Genomic DNA, 17238 nt, shown 5'->3' on the forward strand with positions numbered 1-17238 from the left:
CCCGCTGATTCCATACTATACTACAAAGAATATGCTAACTTAGATACATGCCCAAAATCCTCCAGAAATAGGAAACAAATAATTAAGAATGTAATAAATTATATTGCATTGTATATATATTATTTTTAAAATTGATTCGTGGCACATAGATGACTTAAAAGATCACCATATAAGGTGCCACCGTGTCTTGACACTTCCAAAAGACTCACAAGCTTGTTTCTTTTTTTACTCTTCATCTTTTAACAACCCTTTTGGCGACCCTTCTTAAAGAGACAACGCATTAGTTCTCATGAAACTTTAAGAGTCTCTAAACAACAAATAAAGAGTTTCCAAAGGTATGAATTCTTGTACTTCGGAGTTCATAGGTAATTAATTCAAACATTACCCTTACAGAAAATGAGCTGTTACATACAAGTGTTACATAAAACTTAAAAGCTACAACATATATACTGTAGCATCAAACTAATTACGTTTAAATCAGGTAATTGATAGATAGTACTCCCTCCGTTTTTCTTTATTTGAAACCGTTGACTTTTGAATTTATGTTTAACCATCCATCTTATCAAAAAAAACTACATAAATCTTAATTGATTTATTATGGTTTGATTTATTTATACTAAAGGACTTTAAAAATAACATATAATTTTATGTCTTTGTAAAAATAATTAAATAAGACAAGAAGCTGTTAAACGTGCATACAACAGTCAACGGCGTCAAATAAAATATCAAAGGGAGTAACAAACAGCAGCAATGAAGGATGGATGTGTTTGCAAGATCGAGTCATAAGCAATGAGCAGCAGCACTGGTCTCTAAGCGGCCTTGCAGTGCTCCTCTGACTCGCAGCCACGCGAGTATTTGTTGGCGACGGCGTCGGGGCGGTCGAGCTGCTTGGTCCCCGGGACGTGGTCGTGGTTCATGGACGCGTAGTCGATGACCTCCGCGCCGACGCCAACATCCCCGACGGCGGCGCTCATCACGACGACGACGACGAGAGCCACCATGACGGCCAGGTTCACCCTACCTGCAGTTTTGGCCATGTCCTCGATCGATCCAGGTACGTAGCTAGCTAGCTGGCTACGTATCTTGTTCATAAATAGATCTAGGTGGTTGGTGAGTGGAATTGGGCTTCCAAAGCTTGTGTCTTCAAGCTTTCTTTATATATAGTGTGGCATAAGTTAATTAAGATATGAGAGGACCAGAGGATGTTTGGGCATGTACTAGCTACTGCATGCATGGATGCAGTGCATGTGGATGGGTTTTTTTCTTTTCTTTTTGCAGCCCCATGAAATGTCGTATGGTGTATATATATAGCTTTGCTAAGGTTAGCTAGGTTCTTAATTAGTGTGCTCTATATCCACTCGGATATATGCAGCCATTTTTTTTATTTCAGAAACTTTGGAAACTTAGCCTAAATAGCGGATCTAGCCCCTTACCTTGGGTGTTACTCAGGTCACTATAACCACTAGGCTACATGCCCTTTCACGACAGTGGCTCCCATGGATCGATGGTTCATAATGCATGTGATTGTGGTTCTAATAGTTCGTGAGAACTCTTTCTACGGAAGTGTTACGTACGTACTGTCCTTTCATGGTAAGGTTTTTGTGCACACCGATTGAAAGACGTACATCGAAAAGAAAGCTGAGAGATTAACAATGCACAAATGTATAATGCACCGAAACACATACATTTTAATGTACCTTGTAAAAAACTGTCAATTTTTATGCAATGGAAATTCGAACCCAAGTTACCTTCCTAACAACCCGAACATGCCACTATTTTGAAAAGCCCAGGCAAAACTTTTGCTCCAAGAAACAGATGTTGCTCTCATTTCCTAGGAGTCTGGCTGAGCTATGCTTGGACAGCTTGGCTCATGTAATGAGCCAAGGCTCCATCCTGCATGTAGCTAATCAAACAAAGGAATTTTGTATCTCGTAAACCTGGCTCCTCTCAAATGCAGGGTACCAGATAGACCCTTAATGCCAGAAGCCCGAAACTCATGTAAGACCCACACATCGAGGCTACCGCTCGCTCACGGCAGCCAATCAAGTTAGCACAAAACTATAGGAAAAAAGTTCTAGCAAATATATACTATGTGCTATTCAAAATTTTTCTCCCTCCATCTCAAAATTCTCACTCCGTTTTACAATGTAAGACTTTTTAGTACTGTCTAGATTCATATGGATACTAATGAATCTAGAGACATATATAAATTATATACATTCATCACTGAATGAATTTAGGCAAGGCTAAAAAGTCTTAAAATATGAAACGGAGGTAGTACATCCACTTCTAGGATTTAAATTTGTGACAACATACAACTATTCCATCTACATGCTTATCTGAACAAATCATGACTAGGGATGGATGAAAATCACGTAGGTCGTTGGCTCACTCGTCTCATGGTTAGCTTAGCTTATCTTAGCTCGGCTCGTTGTATTTTTGTAATGAGCTGGACAGGGCTTGTCAGAAATAACGAGCTAGCTTGCAACCCAAACAAGTCTATAAAGTAGCCCATTAACCTAATCTAAAGTCTAGTTCTCAGATGCCCAACATGACAAAAAAATGCCAAGAAGATCAAAAGCCCAAGAAAACTAGCCCTAATTCCCTATATGTACCCCTCATGTCCCCCACAATAGACGGCCATGGCCCACACAATCTGCGACCAGCCAGCCATCCTCCACCACCAACCTACCACGCCACCAGGTCGTCCTGAAATGCACCGCCCATCCCATGAGCATCGGCTGTAAGCCCCTACAACGCAGACCTCCAAGCCCACGGGCCACATGCCTCCCATGTCGCTGCTCGTCCATGACTCACACCACCGGGCACTTGTGAGTTGTGACCAAGTTCCCTCGATGCGCCACCTACCACTAGCACCCTTCTTTCTTGCTGACAAATGGAGACCTCACTAGCCATTGTCGTCAAGCTCGAGCTCCTCCCATATGGCCTAGAGTCCACCGCAAGGTCGTTGAATGGGGGTACTCCAAGGATAAATCCACATGACGAGGTGCCTAAGACTACAAGCTCTGGTGCCATCAATGGTTATGGACCACTGAGGCACCGATGACCTTTTGCGCTACTCATGGCTAATGGTAACCTCGAACTCGAGCTCGAGCTCCTTCTATGTTAAGCACAACCAATTGTGACCTTGTGTTTGTCATGCCCCAGGCATGGCTCCAGTGAGACACAAGCTAACCGAGCTAGCAAACGAGCTGAGCCAAGGCAAGTCAAGATGGGGTTTTAGCTTGTACGGTAACAAGTTAAGCTGAGCCAACTTGATATCCACTCCAATCGCAACCATCCATTATTTATTTCTTTTCACATACTATGTCCTCTCAACCAACCGTAAGCATTTGTCATCTCAACCTTAATCCCTAAAAAATGGTATATATAGTTATATTTTGAGATGGAGGGAACACATTGAAAAGTCACATGAAACTAGTGTTACGCGTAGAAAATAAATGAGTTAACAATTAAGAAATGGTCTATTACGATGAATTGTCATAGTCGATTTTACAATAATCTTGCCCTAGCTTTAATGTTATTTACATAATAGTTTTGCAAGAATAGTAATTTCATAATACATACAATATTATTATAGTTTATTGCAAGATCAAAAAGAAATTGGCAAACAAAAATAAAATCAAAAAAAATACCAAATAATTCAATTGATTAAGAAATTTACAAATTTAGAATCTCACATAATCTTTTTAAATATACTTACCAATTTTTACTTAACTTTTCAGAGCACATAAAGTAAATTTTAATTAAAACCGACAAAAAATAAAAACGCACAGCTAAGTACATACAATCTGTCAACGAATGATAAATATGCGCGTGCGCATCTAATTAATTAAGCATATGATTACATAAAATTATAGGGTTTAAACTGGAAGCAAATTCATCACATTATTCCAACTCTTGGTCCATCGATCATCGTCGATGATGAACTTGGCTTAATTTGGAGATCGTCGTCGTCGTCGTCAGCCGTCACCATTAGCTAGCTCTTGGCGTCACGGCACCTCTCCATGGCCAGGCACCCCCGCGAGTAGCGGTTGGCGGCGGGGCCGATGCGCTGGAAGCCCCGGCGGCCCGGCGCGCCGTCGGCGAACAGCCCCTGGTAGCTGATGAAAGTGCCCGACGACGGCAGCTGGGACGTTTGCATGCCGGGACGGTGGTGACGCCGGCCGTGGCCGCGCCCGCGCCCGGACACGCCGTGGACGGCCAGGACCAGGAAGAGGAGGAGGAGGAGGAGGCTCGCCGCCGCCGGCGACCTGGTGGCCATTGCTAATCTCTTGCGCCTTGCTTGCTTGCTTTCTGTGTTAATTAGCTCTAATTACATAGGCACTTATCTTGTCAGGTAATGATAAGTGTTGTTTATAGGTTGTTTTAAGGATTTTATATATATAACAGGGGATGTGTGTTTAATTATTTGCTTAATTTAAGATGTTCAATTTTAGTAGCATTTTACTAGCTAGTTAAAATTTGGAGTAGCAGATTAGGTAGCAGATTAACTATTTTTTAAGGACAAAGAAGGACAATCGTTGATGTCGTGGAGTAATTCTATTGTTAGCTTGCTTAGATTTAGATATGTGTGCATGCCAGTTAGCACACTTTGCTGCAGAGAACTGATGGTTAATTATGAGTTTTAGCCATAGAAAATGTACGTTGAAAGGTTTCTTTTTCTAAGATACACTAGTTCAATGTCAATGTTTTGCTACCGATGAAAAAAAGAAAATTTAGATTTGATTGGTTTTAATTTCATGTTCTTTACGGTGGGGGCATGTGGGAAGGTAGATTCATTGCCACTATCATTTGCTTCCTTTGTAAGGAGTATAGGTAAAGTTTCTAAGAACTGAATTAATAAGCTTCTATTTACGTTATGAAATTATAAAGGTTATGAAGAGCACAACCCTAAGTAGCTTGATCAGGCTACAACGTTACGGCATGTATAAATACGTTTATTAGCTAGCTTATCCATCATTACCCGTACAAATATGATTATACTATCTTCGTCTCTAAATATTTGATGTTGTTTACTTTTTTTATACATGTTGGACTATTTTTCTTATTCAAAAATTGTGTATAATTATTAATTATTTTGATATCAGTTAATTTATTGTTAAATATACTTTATGCACATATATAGCTTTACATATTTTTTTAATAAGATGAATAGTCAAACGTGTATAAAAAAATTAACGACGTCAAACATATTTAGGAACAGAAGGAATATTAAGGAAAGATGCATGACAATGGCTCAGAGTCAATACTTGGCATTTATTAAATAAAATTTTATTACATTGAGATAGATAATAAAGAAAAAAGGATAATAAAAAAATATTTTCTTGTATTAATTAAGAGATCATAGATGACTCTATATTTGTATATGCTCATATAAGATGGATTCTTCTTGTTGATGTGGATTAGAGAAAAATTAACCCTAGGCTCTACCTTTGACCATGCCCTAAAAATAGCTAATCAATTTTTATAATGCAAGAACTTTCTAGTTTTGTCTATATATATATATATATATATACTAATATCTAAATATATGTGTAAATTATATATATTTATTAATAGATAAATCGAAGTAAAAACTAAAAAGTCTTATAGGATAAAACAGAGATACCTCTCCGAAACAAGAAAAAGTTGTGTCACACTCATGAGGCACTGCAGCGAGATACTAGCAAGGAGGGGTTGACGTCAAGTCTACATGCCCTTATGGGCTGGGCCGAACACGTGCTACAATGACAATGACAATGGAAAGTAAGACTGTAGGGCGAAGCGAATCAGGAAAGATTGTCTCAGCTTAGATTGTTCTATGCAACTCGGGAACTTCAAAGATTGTCTCAGCTTAGAACTTAGATTGTTCTATGCAACTCGGGAACATGAAGTTGAGATCGCTGGTAACCATGGACCAGCGTGCCGTGGTGAATTTGTACTCAGCTATACACACCGCCCGTCACACCCTAGGAATTAGTTTTGCCCGAAGCATTGGACCAATGATCACACATGACTTCTATGTACCACTAGTGCCACGAAGGCCTAGTAATTAATTTTATTATTTATACTATTAAATAGTTACTAAAAATCAATTAACCTTTTGTGAGTTGGTTCCAGATTTACTCCAAAATTGACAGATAGTTCAGGACTCATAAATACTTTATATCTGGTCATGTCAATTATCACTTCAGATAGAGGCACATTTAGCACAATTCACACTACAGGATCATGCACTTACAGTGCAATCAAGAAATGAATATGGAACCCAGTGAGGGCCCATTTGATTCAAAGGAATTTTATATGAATTTTAGAGGATGTCATTCCTATAGGATTTTTTCCTGCAAAACCCTTTGAATCAAAGGAATGAATCCTATGAAATCCTATAAAATTCCTATAGAATGCATCTTCCTACACAAGTTTTGGAGGAAATTTAACAAGAGGTGGAAAAAATTATGAGTCCATATTGTGTTTTCCCTGTGGTCCCATCAAACGGTCATTCCTCTGTTTTTTCTGTGTTTTGTAATCATCTGTTTTACACCTACATTCCTGTTAGAATCTTATGTTTTTCTATTCCTCTGTTTTTCTATTCATGTGATTCAAAGGGGCCCTGAAAATTGTCGCAAATAGATTGGGACAATTGCATAACTGACCCTACTTTGGAGTCCAATTACGGATTTAGCCCTATTTTTTCAGTTTGCAAATTTAGCCCCGCTTTTGAAAATTGAATCTCCCGTTTGGCCAACTGTTAAATAACCGTGAGTAGTCTAAATAAAAAAAAGAGAAAAAAGAAAAAAACACGTGAAAGGACAACAATACCCCTGGCTACTCTAACTCAATCTGGACTCCTCCCTCCTGTTGCACGAACTGAGCTAGGGTTTTGGAGGTCTTGTGGCGGTGAGGAAAAGGGTCGGCGGCGAGCAGGCCGGCGAGCGACAGCGCCCGCGGTGGCAAGGGCGTGCGGCGCGGGGCTAGGCTAGGCGTGCGCGATAGCGGCGGCCAGGTAGCGGCGCGGGGGGTGTCCATTTTCTTCGTATTGACCTTAACATTGAGCAACCATGGAAAGGTTTACCCTTGATCTATCTCTTTCCATGTTTAGAACATGTTGAATGTGGCTATGCAAGATGATTAGAAGCTTCTTTGTGCCTATTTAGATGATTAGAAGTTTGTCATCATATGATTTGCCCATATGTCATCATGAACATGTTGATTGTGCCTATTTTCATGTTTGGAAGTCTTTTTGTGCAAATTGTTTTGCTTATTACATAGAAGAAATATTCATCTATTTGCTTATTAGAGATCATCTGGCTATAATTTGCTTATTAGTGTTCATCTTGCTATAATTTGCTTATTAGTGATCATCTTGCTATAATTTGTAGGTCCAATCAAAGTAATATAACAATTGATGTTAGAGTAAGGGCACATTTCAGTTTACCAGATGGGGGACCAAAGACTTATTGCAAAAGTAGGCATTTGGTAACAACGGTTGACAATGAAAAATTCACTTTTCTCCAATTAGTTGATTTCATAGGATCTAAAATTGTGTGGGGTTCTAAGCAATATATTTCTTTATGGTATGCTGTTGAGGGTGGTGAAATTGAGATAAGAAGTGCTGAGAAATTAAAAGAGTTGTTTGCCATGAACTACACTCTTGGTGTAGTGCATATAGAAGCCCAAATTGATAATTTTTCAGTCCCATTGCAATGTTCACCCACCAAAAGAAGGATACATCCTCATGTCAGAAACATGGTACAACAAGAAAGTTGTATCATTCCTCGTATTTCTTTGCATCCTACTTCTGATGGAACACAAACCACAGAAGAAATGGCAACCCCACAACCCACAGAAGAAATGGCAGCCCCACAAATTAAAGCCAACTAAAAAGCCCAAGAAGAAAGGAGTTGTTGATGAGGAAAAAACTTCTGACACAGAGTCACTGCTGGCATTAAGCGATAGCAGCTATGACACTGATTTGGCATCATCTTCTGACTCAAATTATGATGAGCCTGACTGTTCTGACTCTGATGCAAGCTATGCACATGACGATATTGATGATGAGAGTGATGTTGATGATATTGCTGATTTTTCATATGATGTTGATGATCCATGTATTGATGTAAATATGATGTTCCCAGATGTGGATCAGTGCAAAACAGCAGTAACCCACCATGCAATCTTGGGTGGTTATCTCATTAGAACTGTGAGTAAAAACCAAAACTGGTTTAGGGCACATTGTAGGCTAAGAAAGGAGACAAACTGCAAGTGGACTTCTTATGCATCAACTAGCAAGAAATATGTTGGTTGCAAGGTATGTGCCATGAACTGAATTAATTTGTTTTTTCATGTTTTTACCCACAAGCATAGTTCTTACATCTTACTAATTTGTTGCAGGTAAAGGTGAATGGGCCATTGCACACTTGTGGTTCTGAAAATAAGCATGGTGACACAATGGCGTCGCAGAGTTGGATTGCTAATAGGGTGGTGAACATGTTGAAAGATAAACCCATAATGACACCAAAAGAGTTGTAAGATAAGATCAAGACAACCAACAAGATGAATGTCCCATATCACAAGGTTTACAGGGGCAAGGAGAAGGCTATGGACATGTTTTATGGCAAATGGGATGATAGTTATGAGCTACTTCCATCTTATAAAGCTGCCCTTCTTGCCACTCTTCCTGGAAGCATTGTCGAGTTGGACACGGAAGAGGACAAAGGGAGTGTGTACTTTAGAAGATTTTTTGTTGCTCTAAAGCCATGCATTGATGGGTTCTTACAGGGGTGCCGTCCCTACATTGCTATGGACTCAACCCACTTGACAAGAAGGTCTAGAGGTCAGTTGGCAGCTAATGTAGCTATTGATGGCCAGAATAAGCTATTTTCAGTGGCATATGGGGTGATTGAGACGGAGTCGACTGATAGTTGGACATGGTTTGTTCTTAACCTAAAGAAAGCCATAGGTACTCATCCAGGATTTGTCATCAGTACCGATGCAGGTTGGTTACTATTTGTGTTTTCTCTCTTGCATCTTTTGTTCTTATGTAATAAAGTACTAATATCATGTTCACCTTTGTGCACTATACAAGCAAAGGAATTGAAACCGTAGTGGATCTTCTGTATCCAGGTGTGGAGCATCGGGAATGTATGAGGCATCTTTGCAAGAACATGAAGAAGAAATTCCATGGTTTTTTGTTTTCTCAACACATGTGGGCAACTGCCAAGACCTACACTAACCAGGGTCAAGAGTACCACTTGGGTAAGATAAAGGAGAAGTGCCAAGCTACAATAGTTTGGTTGGATGAGTACCATCCATACACATGGAAGTAAGTTTTCAGAACATTGCAAGGTAGAGTACATCAATAACAATCTTTTTGAGTCTTTCAATAGTTGGGTGTCAAAAACCAAAGACTTGCAGATTGTGGAGATGCATGAGAGGATAAGAAAGATGATTGTAACCAAGATTGATGCAAGAGGTAACATTGCTAGAAAGATGGAGGGCAGAATAATCCTAGACATTACAAAAGCTCTTAGTGCTATCGGCAAGGATATTAAGGACCATGAGGTTCTAAGATGTGGATATGGCACAGCTGAGGTCACTGTATCCACTGTGACACATGCAGTCAACTTGGAAGATAGGACTTGCAGCTGCAGAGCTTGGCAAGTAAGTGGAAAGCCATGTACACATACTCTAGCTTTGATTTCGAAGCTAAGTAGAGAGGTGCATATGAATGACTTTGTGGATGAATGCTTTTCCGTTGAGAGATTGCGAAAAGCATATTCTGGTATCTTCAAGCCTATGACATCAAATCATATGTGGCCAAAGGTTAGATCTAGGCTACAAAATCAGCAAGCCTAAATTAAGGAGAAAACCAGGAAGACCTAGGGTATCTAGGATGAAGGGTTCTGTGGAGGGAGGAAAAGGGAAAAAGAAACGATGCACGGAGTGTCATGAGCTGGGACATACGGCAAAGTATTGCTAAGGAGGCCTCACAACTAGACAAAAGAGAAGAGTTTCAAGTATAGACAATGCATCAGGAGAGGGTAGCAATGACCCTAGCATTGCACACACATCAAAGTAATAGATTTCATTTAATTTGTTTTGTTCTTTTCAATTAATTTGTTCCCTAACTCTAAATTCATTTCATATGCAGTGCAAGTGGGAGTGCGGGTGGAAGTGAAAGTGCAAGTGCAAGAGGTGGAGGGAGAGGAAGGGGTTGGGGAAGGGGAAGAGGAAGAGGGAGAGGAATGGGGGCATGGTTTGGAGCTTGATGCTCATGTAATAGTTGCCCCATTATCTACTACTTTTGTTGAAAATGCTTATTGTTTTTGTTAGACATGAACTATATATGGACTATACGTGTGCTAATTTGGGTCTTGTTGGACATGTGCTAGCTATATATTTGTGTGATTGTGGACTTGTTATGTGTTTATTTGTGTGGTTATGAACCTGTGTGTTGATTTGTAGGCTGTTAGACATGATTATGTGCTTTTAGATGAACATCCTTGTATAATTGCTTCATTGTTTGCAATTTTGAATTTTTAGGCAATATGTTGTCAAAATTTTGTAAAAAAACAAACAAAACAATGTCAATTTTGTTTACCACATTTTTTTTAATTTTGGTCAAATTTTAATCGAATGTATTTTAAATCTTAGTTAAATTTATGAAACTACAGTCAAATAACAATCCAAATCGACTCAAATCTATTAAACACAAGTTAAATCTTACAAATATTTCTTAAAGTACACAAGTGTAAAAACAGGGTCAAATATATAAATAGTACTAAGAAAACGGGGCCAAATATACAAGGACAAAGACGTTTACTTTTTCTTCACTTAACACTGATAACATGCCTTAACAGAGTAGAGCCAAAAGTGAGCTTCGATTTTAAAAAATGGGGCTAAATCTACAAACTGAAAAAAAACAAAGCTAAATCCACAATTGAACTCCAAAGTAAGACCAGTTATGCAGTTGCTCCAAATAGATTTGCGAGCCCTTGCCCGGTCTCCACTAATGGTTACCAAGCAGTACCCTGATGAAACCATAACATCAGCTGCAGCATTCTTACTCCCTGATGAAACCATAACATCAGCGGCATTCTTACTTATTGTGCGGCAGCAAAGCATAGTTACTTTTTTTTACCAGTGTAACAACTAGCATTCTTCATAACAAAACAAAGAAGTCTGAATACCAGCAATTGTAATCTTAACATAAAGGAGGCACGAGGATGGTCACAAAGAAGGCAAAGGATAAAAGTTACAAGCATCGTATGATACTATGATCACTATCTTATCTTCCACCCAACAATACAACACTCAGGATCCGCAGCATGCGGATTTCTGTGAAGTTGAGGCTTCAGCGTCGCCCTCTGGTTTGTTAATCTTGATTGTGCGATCCTGGAAGTGGAGTATATTAAACAACCTTCACAAAATACCATGTTGCTAACTTACAGGGAATAGAAAATGGAGATCGTACCTCAGGTTTGGAATCAGTTTCCGCAAGTCTTTGCTTAATGTCCCTTGCTATTGAAAAGAAAACCTGCTCGACATTCAGGTTTGTCTTTGCACTCTGTAGCCAAAGCCAACAAACAAATTAAACACATGTAGAATATGGGAAATCATGTTTTCCAGAACTAATTGCACATTATTAGGACAGAATCGCAAATATAAAAAGGTTAACAGCTAACCGTTTCAAAGAACTTGATGCCATATTCATCAGCAAGTGCTTGCCCCTTTGAAGTTGGTACAGCCTATGTCAAGATGGTAATAGACATATTAAAAACAATAAATTATTTGAAGACTGGAATAACCCTCAAGATGACCATATTAGGTATAGTAAATTATCATATACTGCAGTTCAAGCCAAAATTAATGCACGCAATAGCATAGCATCAGAAAGATGACTTTCATACATTGGAACGGAACTACAAAATCCCAAACAATTTAGTGCTTTTAGTGTTTGCAATTTGCATTAAGTTTATTTGCGATTTAACTGCTATTCTGTATTATAGTTCTATCAAGAATGGTTACTCAATTATATCTATCAATGCATGGAATTCTTCGCTTATATGGAATAAATACTTCGCTAGTATTGTTCACTATTGCAAAGGTTAAATGAAAAGGTCATAGAGCAAAACATACCCTTTTGCTTTCATCCATGTCAGCTTTGTTGCCAACCAAAATTTTGTTTACGTTATCGGAAGCATGTTGCTCTATGTTCCTAATCCAGTTTCTTATATCTGTCAATGAAAACACCAACATCAGAAGCGGAAGGTGAAAAAGTGCCATAACAGATGAATAGCTGAGGTTAAGGAATCAGTACTATTGAATGATGACTCATCAGTGACATCATAGACAAGCAAAATACCCATTGCTCCCCTGTAATACGCTGCATTGCAGAATGTATTCAGATGCACGGCAGTATATATACATATAAATTGTTCAAAACCAACTAACCTCAACTAAAAATGAACAACCATACCAGTAGTAATAGTTCGGAAACGTTCTTGACCAGCTGTATCCCAGATTTGCAGTTTAATCCGTTTACCATCCAGTTCAATTGTTCTTATTTTGAAATCAATCCTTTTCCAAGAATTAAAAAAATGTTTTAGCTGCACTGTAATGGCACTGTAGCAGAATGTATATGTACAACAATGATCCAGTCAAAGCTTATTTTTAACTTTTATAGTACTTACCCAATGGTGGTAATAAAGCTTGTTGTGAAGGAGCCATCAGAGAACCGTAAGAGGAGACAACTTTTGCCAACACCTATACAAGGATATTTTTTAAAAAAAACAATATCAGAAATACACCTATATAGGCTATAGTATGTTTAGAACAAGCATGATAGTGAATCCATGAAAACAACTCAATGGAGGTAAAGTGGAATGTAAAATCAATACAAATATAAAGTTAAGTCATAAATTCAAGAAAACTATATACCATTTCACATTTTCCACTAGAACATGCACAAACATTCAAGCTAGCCAGCTTGACTCATCTCAATACTTAAAATAAGTAATTGTCTAAATATTAACAGTGATCTAGTTTAAACAATAATATGTATAGCATATCATACCTTGTCTACATATTGTACTCAGGCTGTTACTTGGGCAATGAAAAAAAACAGAAATGCAAATCACAAGAAAACAGTACATTTATGGCTAGAAACATCCACAGAAGTATTGCCGACGGAAAGAGCAACACCCAAAAGATATTCAATAGAAGTTAGCGAGGACAACAGAACTAGATCAAACAAGTAGCACCTCGCTGTTGTTTCTTTACAGTGTCTTCCTAGTTCCCAGAAGGCTCAATAAAGCAACGTGCAGTGAGAAAGCAGTGTATGTATTTCCACATAATTTTAGTGATGGTATTCAGTATTCCTAACACTGACAGAGCTAGCTAAATTCTGGATCTAAAATTTCTTTAGGTAAAACTGTGAGCTTGAGCATATCATCCTCACATAAGTCTCCAAGTGTGTCATATGACAACTTCAATGTTTTCATTTTCATGGATTCCATAAGTTGTGTAGACAACTAGTTAATGAAGTAAGAACACACCAGCAATGTTAGAAATTCACAATTATGAATAACTATAGTCAAACCACAATGTATAGCATGCTACTAAATATGAGATCAGCACTTTATCAGGAAAATAATTATCTGAAGTGCTTCCAAAGAAATGTACCAGGGACACATAAAGTGAAAAGTGAAACGTCAATGAAATTATGCAAGGAAGAAAAAGTCCATTTAAATCAAGAATGGGAGAGCTTGACTAAAATCTACCATCATCTTTGTCAAACAAAGGTTTAGTTCATTCAAAAAGTGCACTGAAAATGTCAAGTATAATGGGATGCAGTGTTACTTGAAACTGCAGTACTATGAAGAGGAATGCTCATATTCAAAAATCAATAGAACTTAAGAAACCGGTAGAAAAGGTGCATCTATCTACAAATTATGTCAAAAGTTTTTCTTTAATATGTTGTACCATCTATACATAATAGTAATCCGATTACTTTATTTAATTGTTTAGTCACCTAACAAAATTTCAAAAAAAAATTGCTCATGAAATTTTCGTTAATCTAACACTATATACTACTATCTCTGTTGGTAGGGCATATTCTAATTTGGAAAGGTCTTCAATATTGAAATTTGACCATTCTGTGAAAGCAATTTGAAAGATGAACTTATTGGTATAATTTTTATACACTAAATGTTCTTGTAGTAATGTAGTTTGACTAAATGAGTAAATGTTGGTCAAAACCTACAAAATTTGACTATCTAGAACAAAAAAGTTCCCAGTAAAAATCAATAGACATTAACTAGCTAAGTCAAGTTGGAGGATACACTACATAGTTTGAGGTCTGTATTGTGGAACTGTATTATTAGGAAAGACAGTTGAAAAATGCTTATCAGCTCACAAGACAACATACAGATGATCATAAGTTTCTTTACTACCTATTAAAACATTTAGCATTTGCTTAATCAAGGAGGAGACACCAAAGGGAGCTTGAATGTTCACAATGTTTTCACATTACGCAAAACAATAACAATTGCAAAAGGCTTTATTTATATCAATTTTGACTAGCTATTGTAAAGATAAGCGCATGTATATTGAGCATCTCATGAGCAATTGAGCATTGATGATACAAAAAAAAATCATCATGCCAACCAAAAAAAAAGAAAGCTACAGAGTATTATGCTATCAGCATTCATCAATTGTTGGGCTTGAAGCAACTGCACCGTAGCTCCTGAATGTGACATCTGGAACTCGTGGCGCCAAGGCGCGAAAATCACTCCTCCCGTCGCTCGCATACCAAAACGGTGATCCGATTCACCGAACGGATAGCTGTTCCACGCGAACTGAGCGCAAACCACACCATGCGGGCCGATCAAACCGCCCAAGCGATCCACTCCCACGGAGATCCCCCACCCCCAATATCACGCCCCGCAAACAACTCCGCCGAATTGGAACTCGGCCCACCGATGAACCAGCAGATCTCGCGCGCGCCGATCGATCGCTCGCAAGAGGGGAGAGAGGGAGAGAGAGAGAGAGCGGGAAAACACGCCAGGGGGCGACGTACCGCTGTCTCCGATGAGGAGGAGCTTGATGAGATAGTCGTAGTCGGCCCGAGCCCTCGCCGGCGGCGCCGCCATCGAGACCTACAGGAGCGGAGGAGGAGGAGGAGGAGAGGACCCCCCTCGACGAATCGAACCGGGCCTGCGCGCGGGCGGGGCGGGAGGCGAACCGGGCCGAGCAATCTTCGCCGGAGGGCGGCGTGCGGCCGCCGACGCGCGGCGGCGAGGCGAGGTGGGGCGCGGCGGCGAGGCGAGAGGAGCGGACACGGTCACGAGATCGGGGGAGGAGGAGAGGACGGGAGGAAGGTGGTGGAACCGGTCTACCGTGGACTTTAGGCTTCCACCGTTTCGTTTTTGCGTATATAAGCTAAAAAAATTTCAATTTTAGGGTCAGTTTAGTTTTCAAAATTATTTTTTTTCAAAAACTTCATATTGAATCTTTAGACACCTAAATGAAACATTAAATATAGATAAAAATAAACTAATTATGTAATTAGGGAGAAAATCGTTAGACGAATCTTTTTAAGCCTTAATTAGTTCATGATTAATCATAGGTGGTACGGTAACCCACATGTGTTAATCATGGATTAATTAGGCTCAAAAGATTCGTCTCACGATTTCTAGACGAGCTACACCCAAATATTTTCTTTTCCCCAACTAGAATTCTCAACTAAACACCCCCATTAAAACTGATTTTGGATTTGATTTTATAATTTTCTTTCTCATGGTTTAGGCTACAAATTTTGCTATAGAGTATTTATAAATTTTTACCTATAAATTATTTTTCGTTGATACAAGTACGGTTTCGTTTGGGGATGGATTTTACGCCCACTTTATACTACCTCTGTTTTATATTACAAGACTTTCTAGTTTTGTTTAAATTCATCCATCGATGAATGTATATAATTTGTATATATGTATATATTTATTAGCATTTTTATAAATCTAGGCAAGGCTATAAAGTCTTATATTGTGAAACGGTTAGTATCATGCGATCCTACGATACTACTAGTCTTTTATTTAAAGTTTTCTTATGAAAAATATGTTTATGTTTGTATAATTGTATCCAAATATTGTTATTACTATATTTTTAATAGAATGGATCTATAAAATTAAAATCAATTCATATATTAAATTAATTACACTTAGCATCATGTTTTATTATCTAAGTTTTACTATGTACTACCATTAAACATATATATTGATGTTGGGCCATGTAAATTTACATGGTTGTTGCTATTTGGATCACCTAATCAATTTATTTCATTACACATGAACGACCTCAAAACACGATGGCACTGGTACACCCGTGAACTCATATCTCTGAGACTCTGACTAGAGAAAGTGTTCAACACGGTTTAAACCACAACAATTACAAATATATTCGATCCAAAGTGAAAAGATAGGTTTAAGAGTGACTTAGAGTGAACTTACTCTGTTTCATAATGCAAAGTTTCATAATGTAAAATGTTTGACTTTTTTACTTACAATGTTTGATCATTTGGCTTATTAAAAAAATTTAAAAATATCTTTTATTTTATTTGTGACTTCCTTTATTATAAAAAAACTTTAAACATAACTTGTCATTCTTTATATTTGTACTAAATTTTTGAATAAAATGAATAGTCAAACATTGCAACCAAAAAAGTCAAACATTTTACATTATAAAACGGAGGCGGTGATTAATAAACTATGGCATATGGTGCATTTACTCTAACTTTAAATTAAAAAAGATACATTCATAGGATTGCAATTTATTTTTAGTACCTGAGGAAATATTCTAGGATAAATATTCAGTGAGCCTGGCTGTGTTTAGATAGCAAAACAAAATTTTTTGCCAGTCACATCGAACGTTTAACCGGATGTCGAAAGAGTTGTTGGACACAAATGAAAAAACGAATTTCACGGCTCATCCAGAAACAGCGAGACTAATCTTTTGAGCATATAATCCGTAATTAGCGCATGTGGATTACTGTAGCACTTATGGCTAATCATAGGCTAATTAGGCTTAAAAGATTTGTTTCACGATTTCTCACGTAACTGTGTAATTAGTTTTTCATTTTATCTATGTTTAATAGTCTATTTAGGTGTCCAAAGATTCGATATGATGTTTTTAGATGAAAATTTTTAGGAACTAAACAGCACCTAAAAAGAAGCGGGC

At 38.1% G+C, this 17238-nt stretch overlaps 2 protein-coding genes across 2 annotated transcripts; one reads left to right on the top strand and one right to left on the bottom strand.

Annotated features, from left to right (window-relative positions):
• Positions 1–7804: 7804 nt before the first annotated feature.
• On the top strand, positions 7805–10180 carry LOC121054912. Its single transcript, XM_040525874.1, has 7 exons — positions 7805–8063; positions 8139–8311; positions 8395–8484; positions 8578–8998; positions 9127–9325; positions 9390–9663; positions 10154–10180. The coding sequence occupies exons 1-7, from the start codon at positions 7805–7807 to the stop codon at positions 10178–10180; spliced, it is 1443 nt and encodes a 480-aa protein (XP_040381808.1).
• An 889-nt stretch (positions 10181–11069) lies between these two features.
• LOC102721747 (ras-related protein RABE1c-like) lies at positions 11070–15339 on the bottom strand. Its single transcript, XM_006657517.3, has 8 exons — positions 15083–15339; positions 12696–12768; positions 12482–12582; positions 12323–12388; positions 12142–12239; positions 11688–11750; positions 11477–11569; positions 11070–11397 (listed from the first exon to the last, which is right to left on the bottom strand). The coding sequence occupies exons 1-8, from the start codon at positions 15153–15155 to the stop codon at positions 11317–11319; spliced, it is 648 nt and encodes a 215-aa protein (XP_006657580.1). The 5' UTR covers positions 15156–15339; the 3' UTR covers positions 11070–11316.
• Positions 15340–17238: the final 1899 nt, after the last annotated feature.

Source organism: Oryza brachyantha, chromosome 7 (genome assembly GCF_000231095.2).
Source record: "Oryza brachyantha chromosome 7, ObraRS2, whole genome shotgun sequence".
Classification (NCBI taxonomy): Eukaryota; Viridiplantae; Streptophyta; class Magnoliopsida; order Poales; family Poaceae; genus Oryza; species Oryza brachyantha.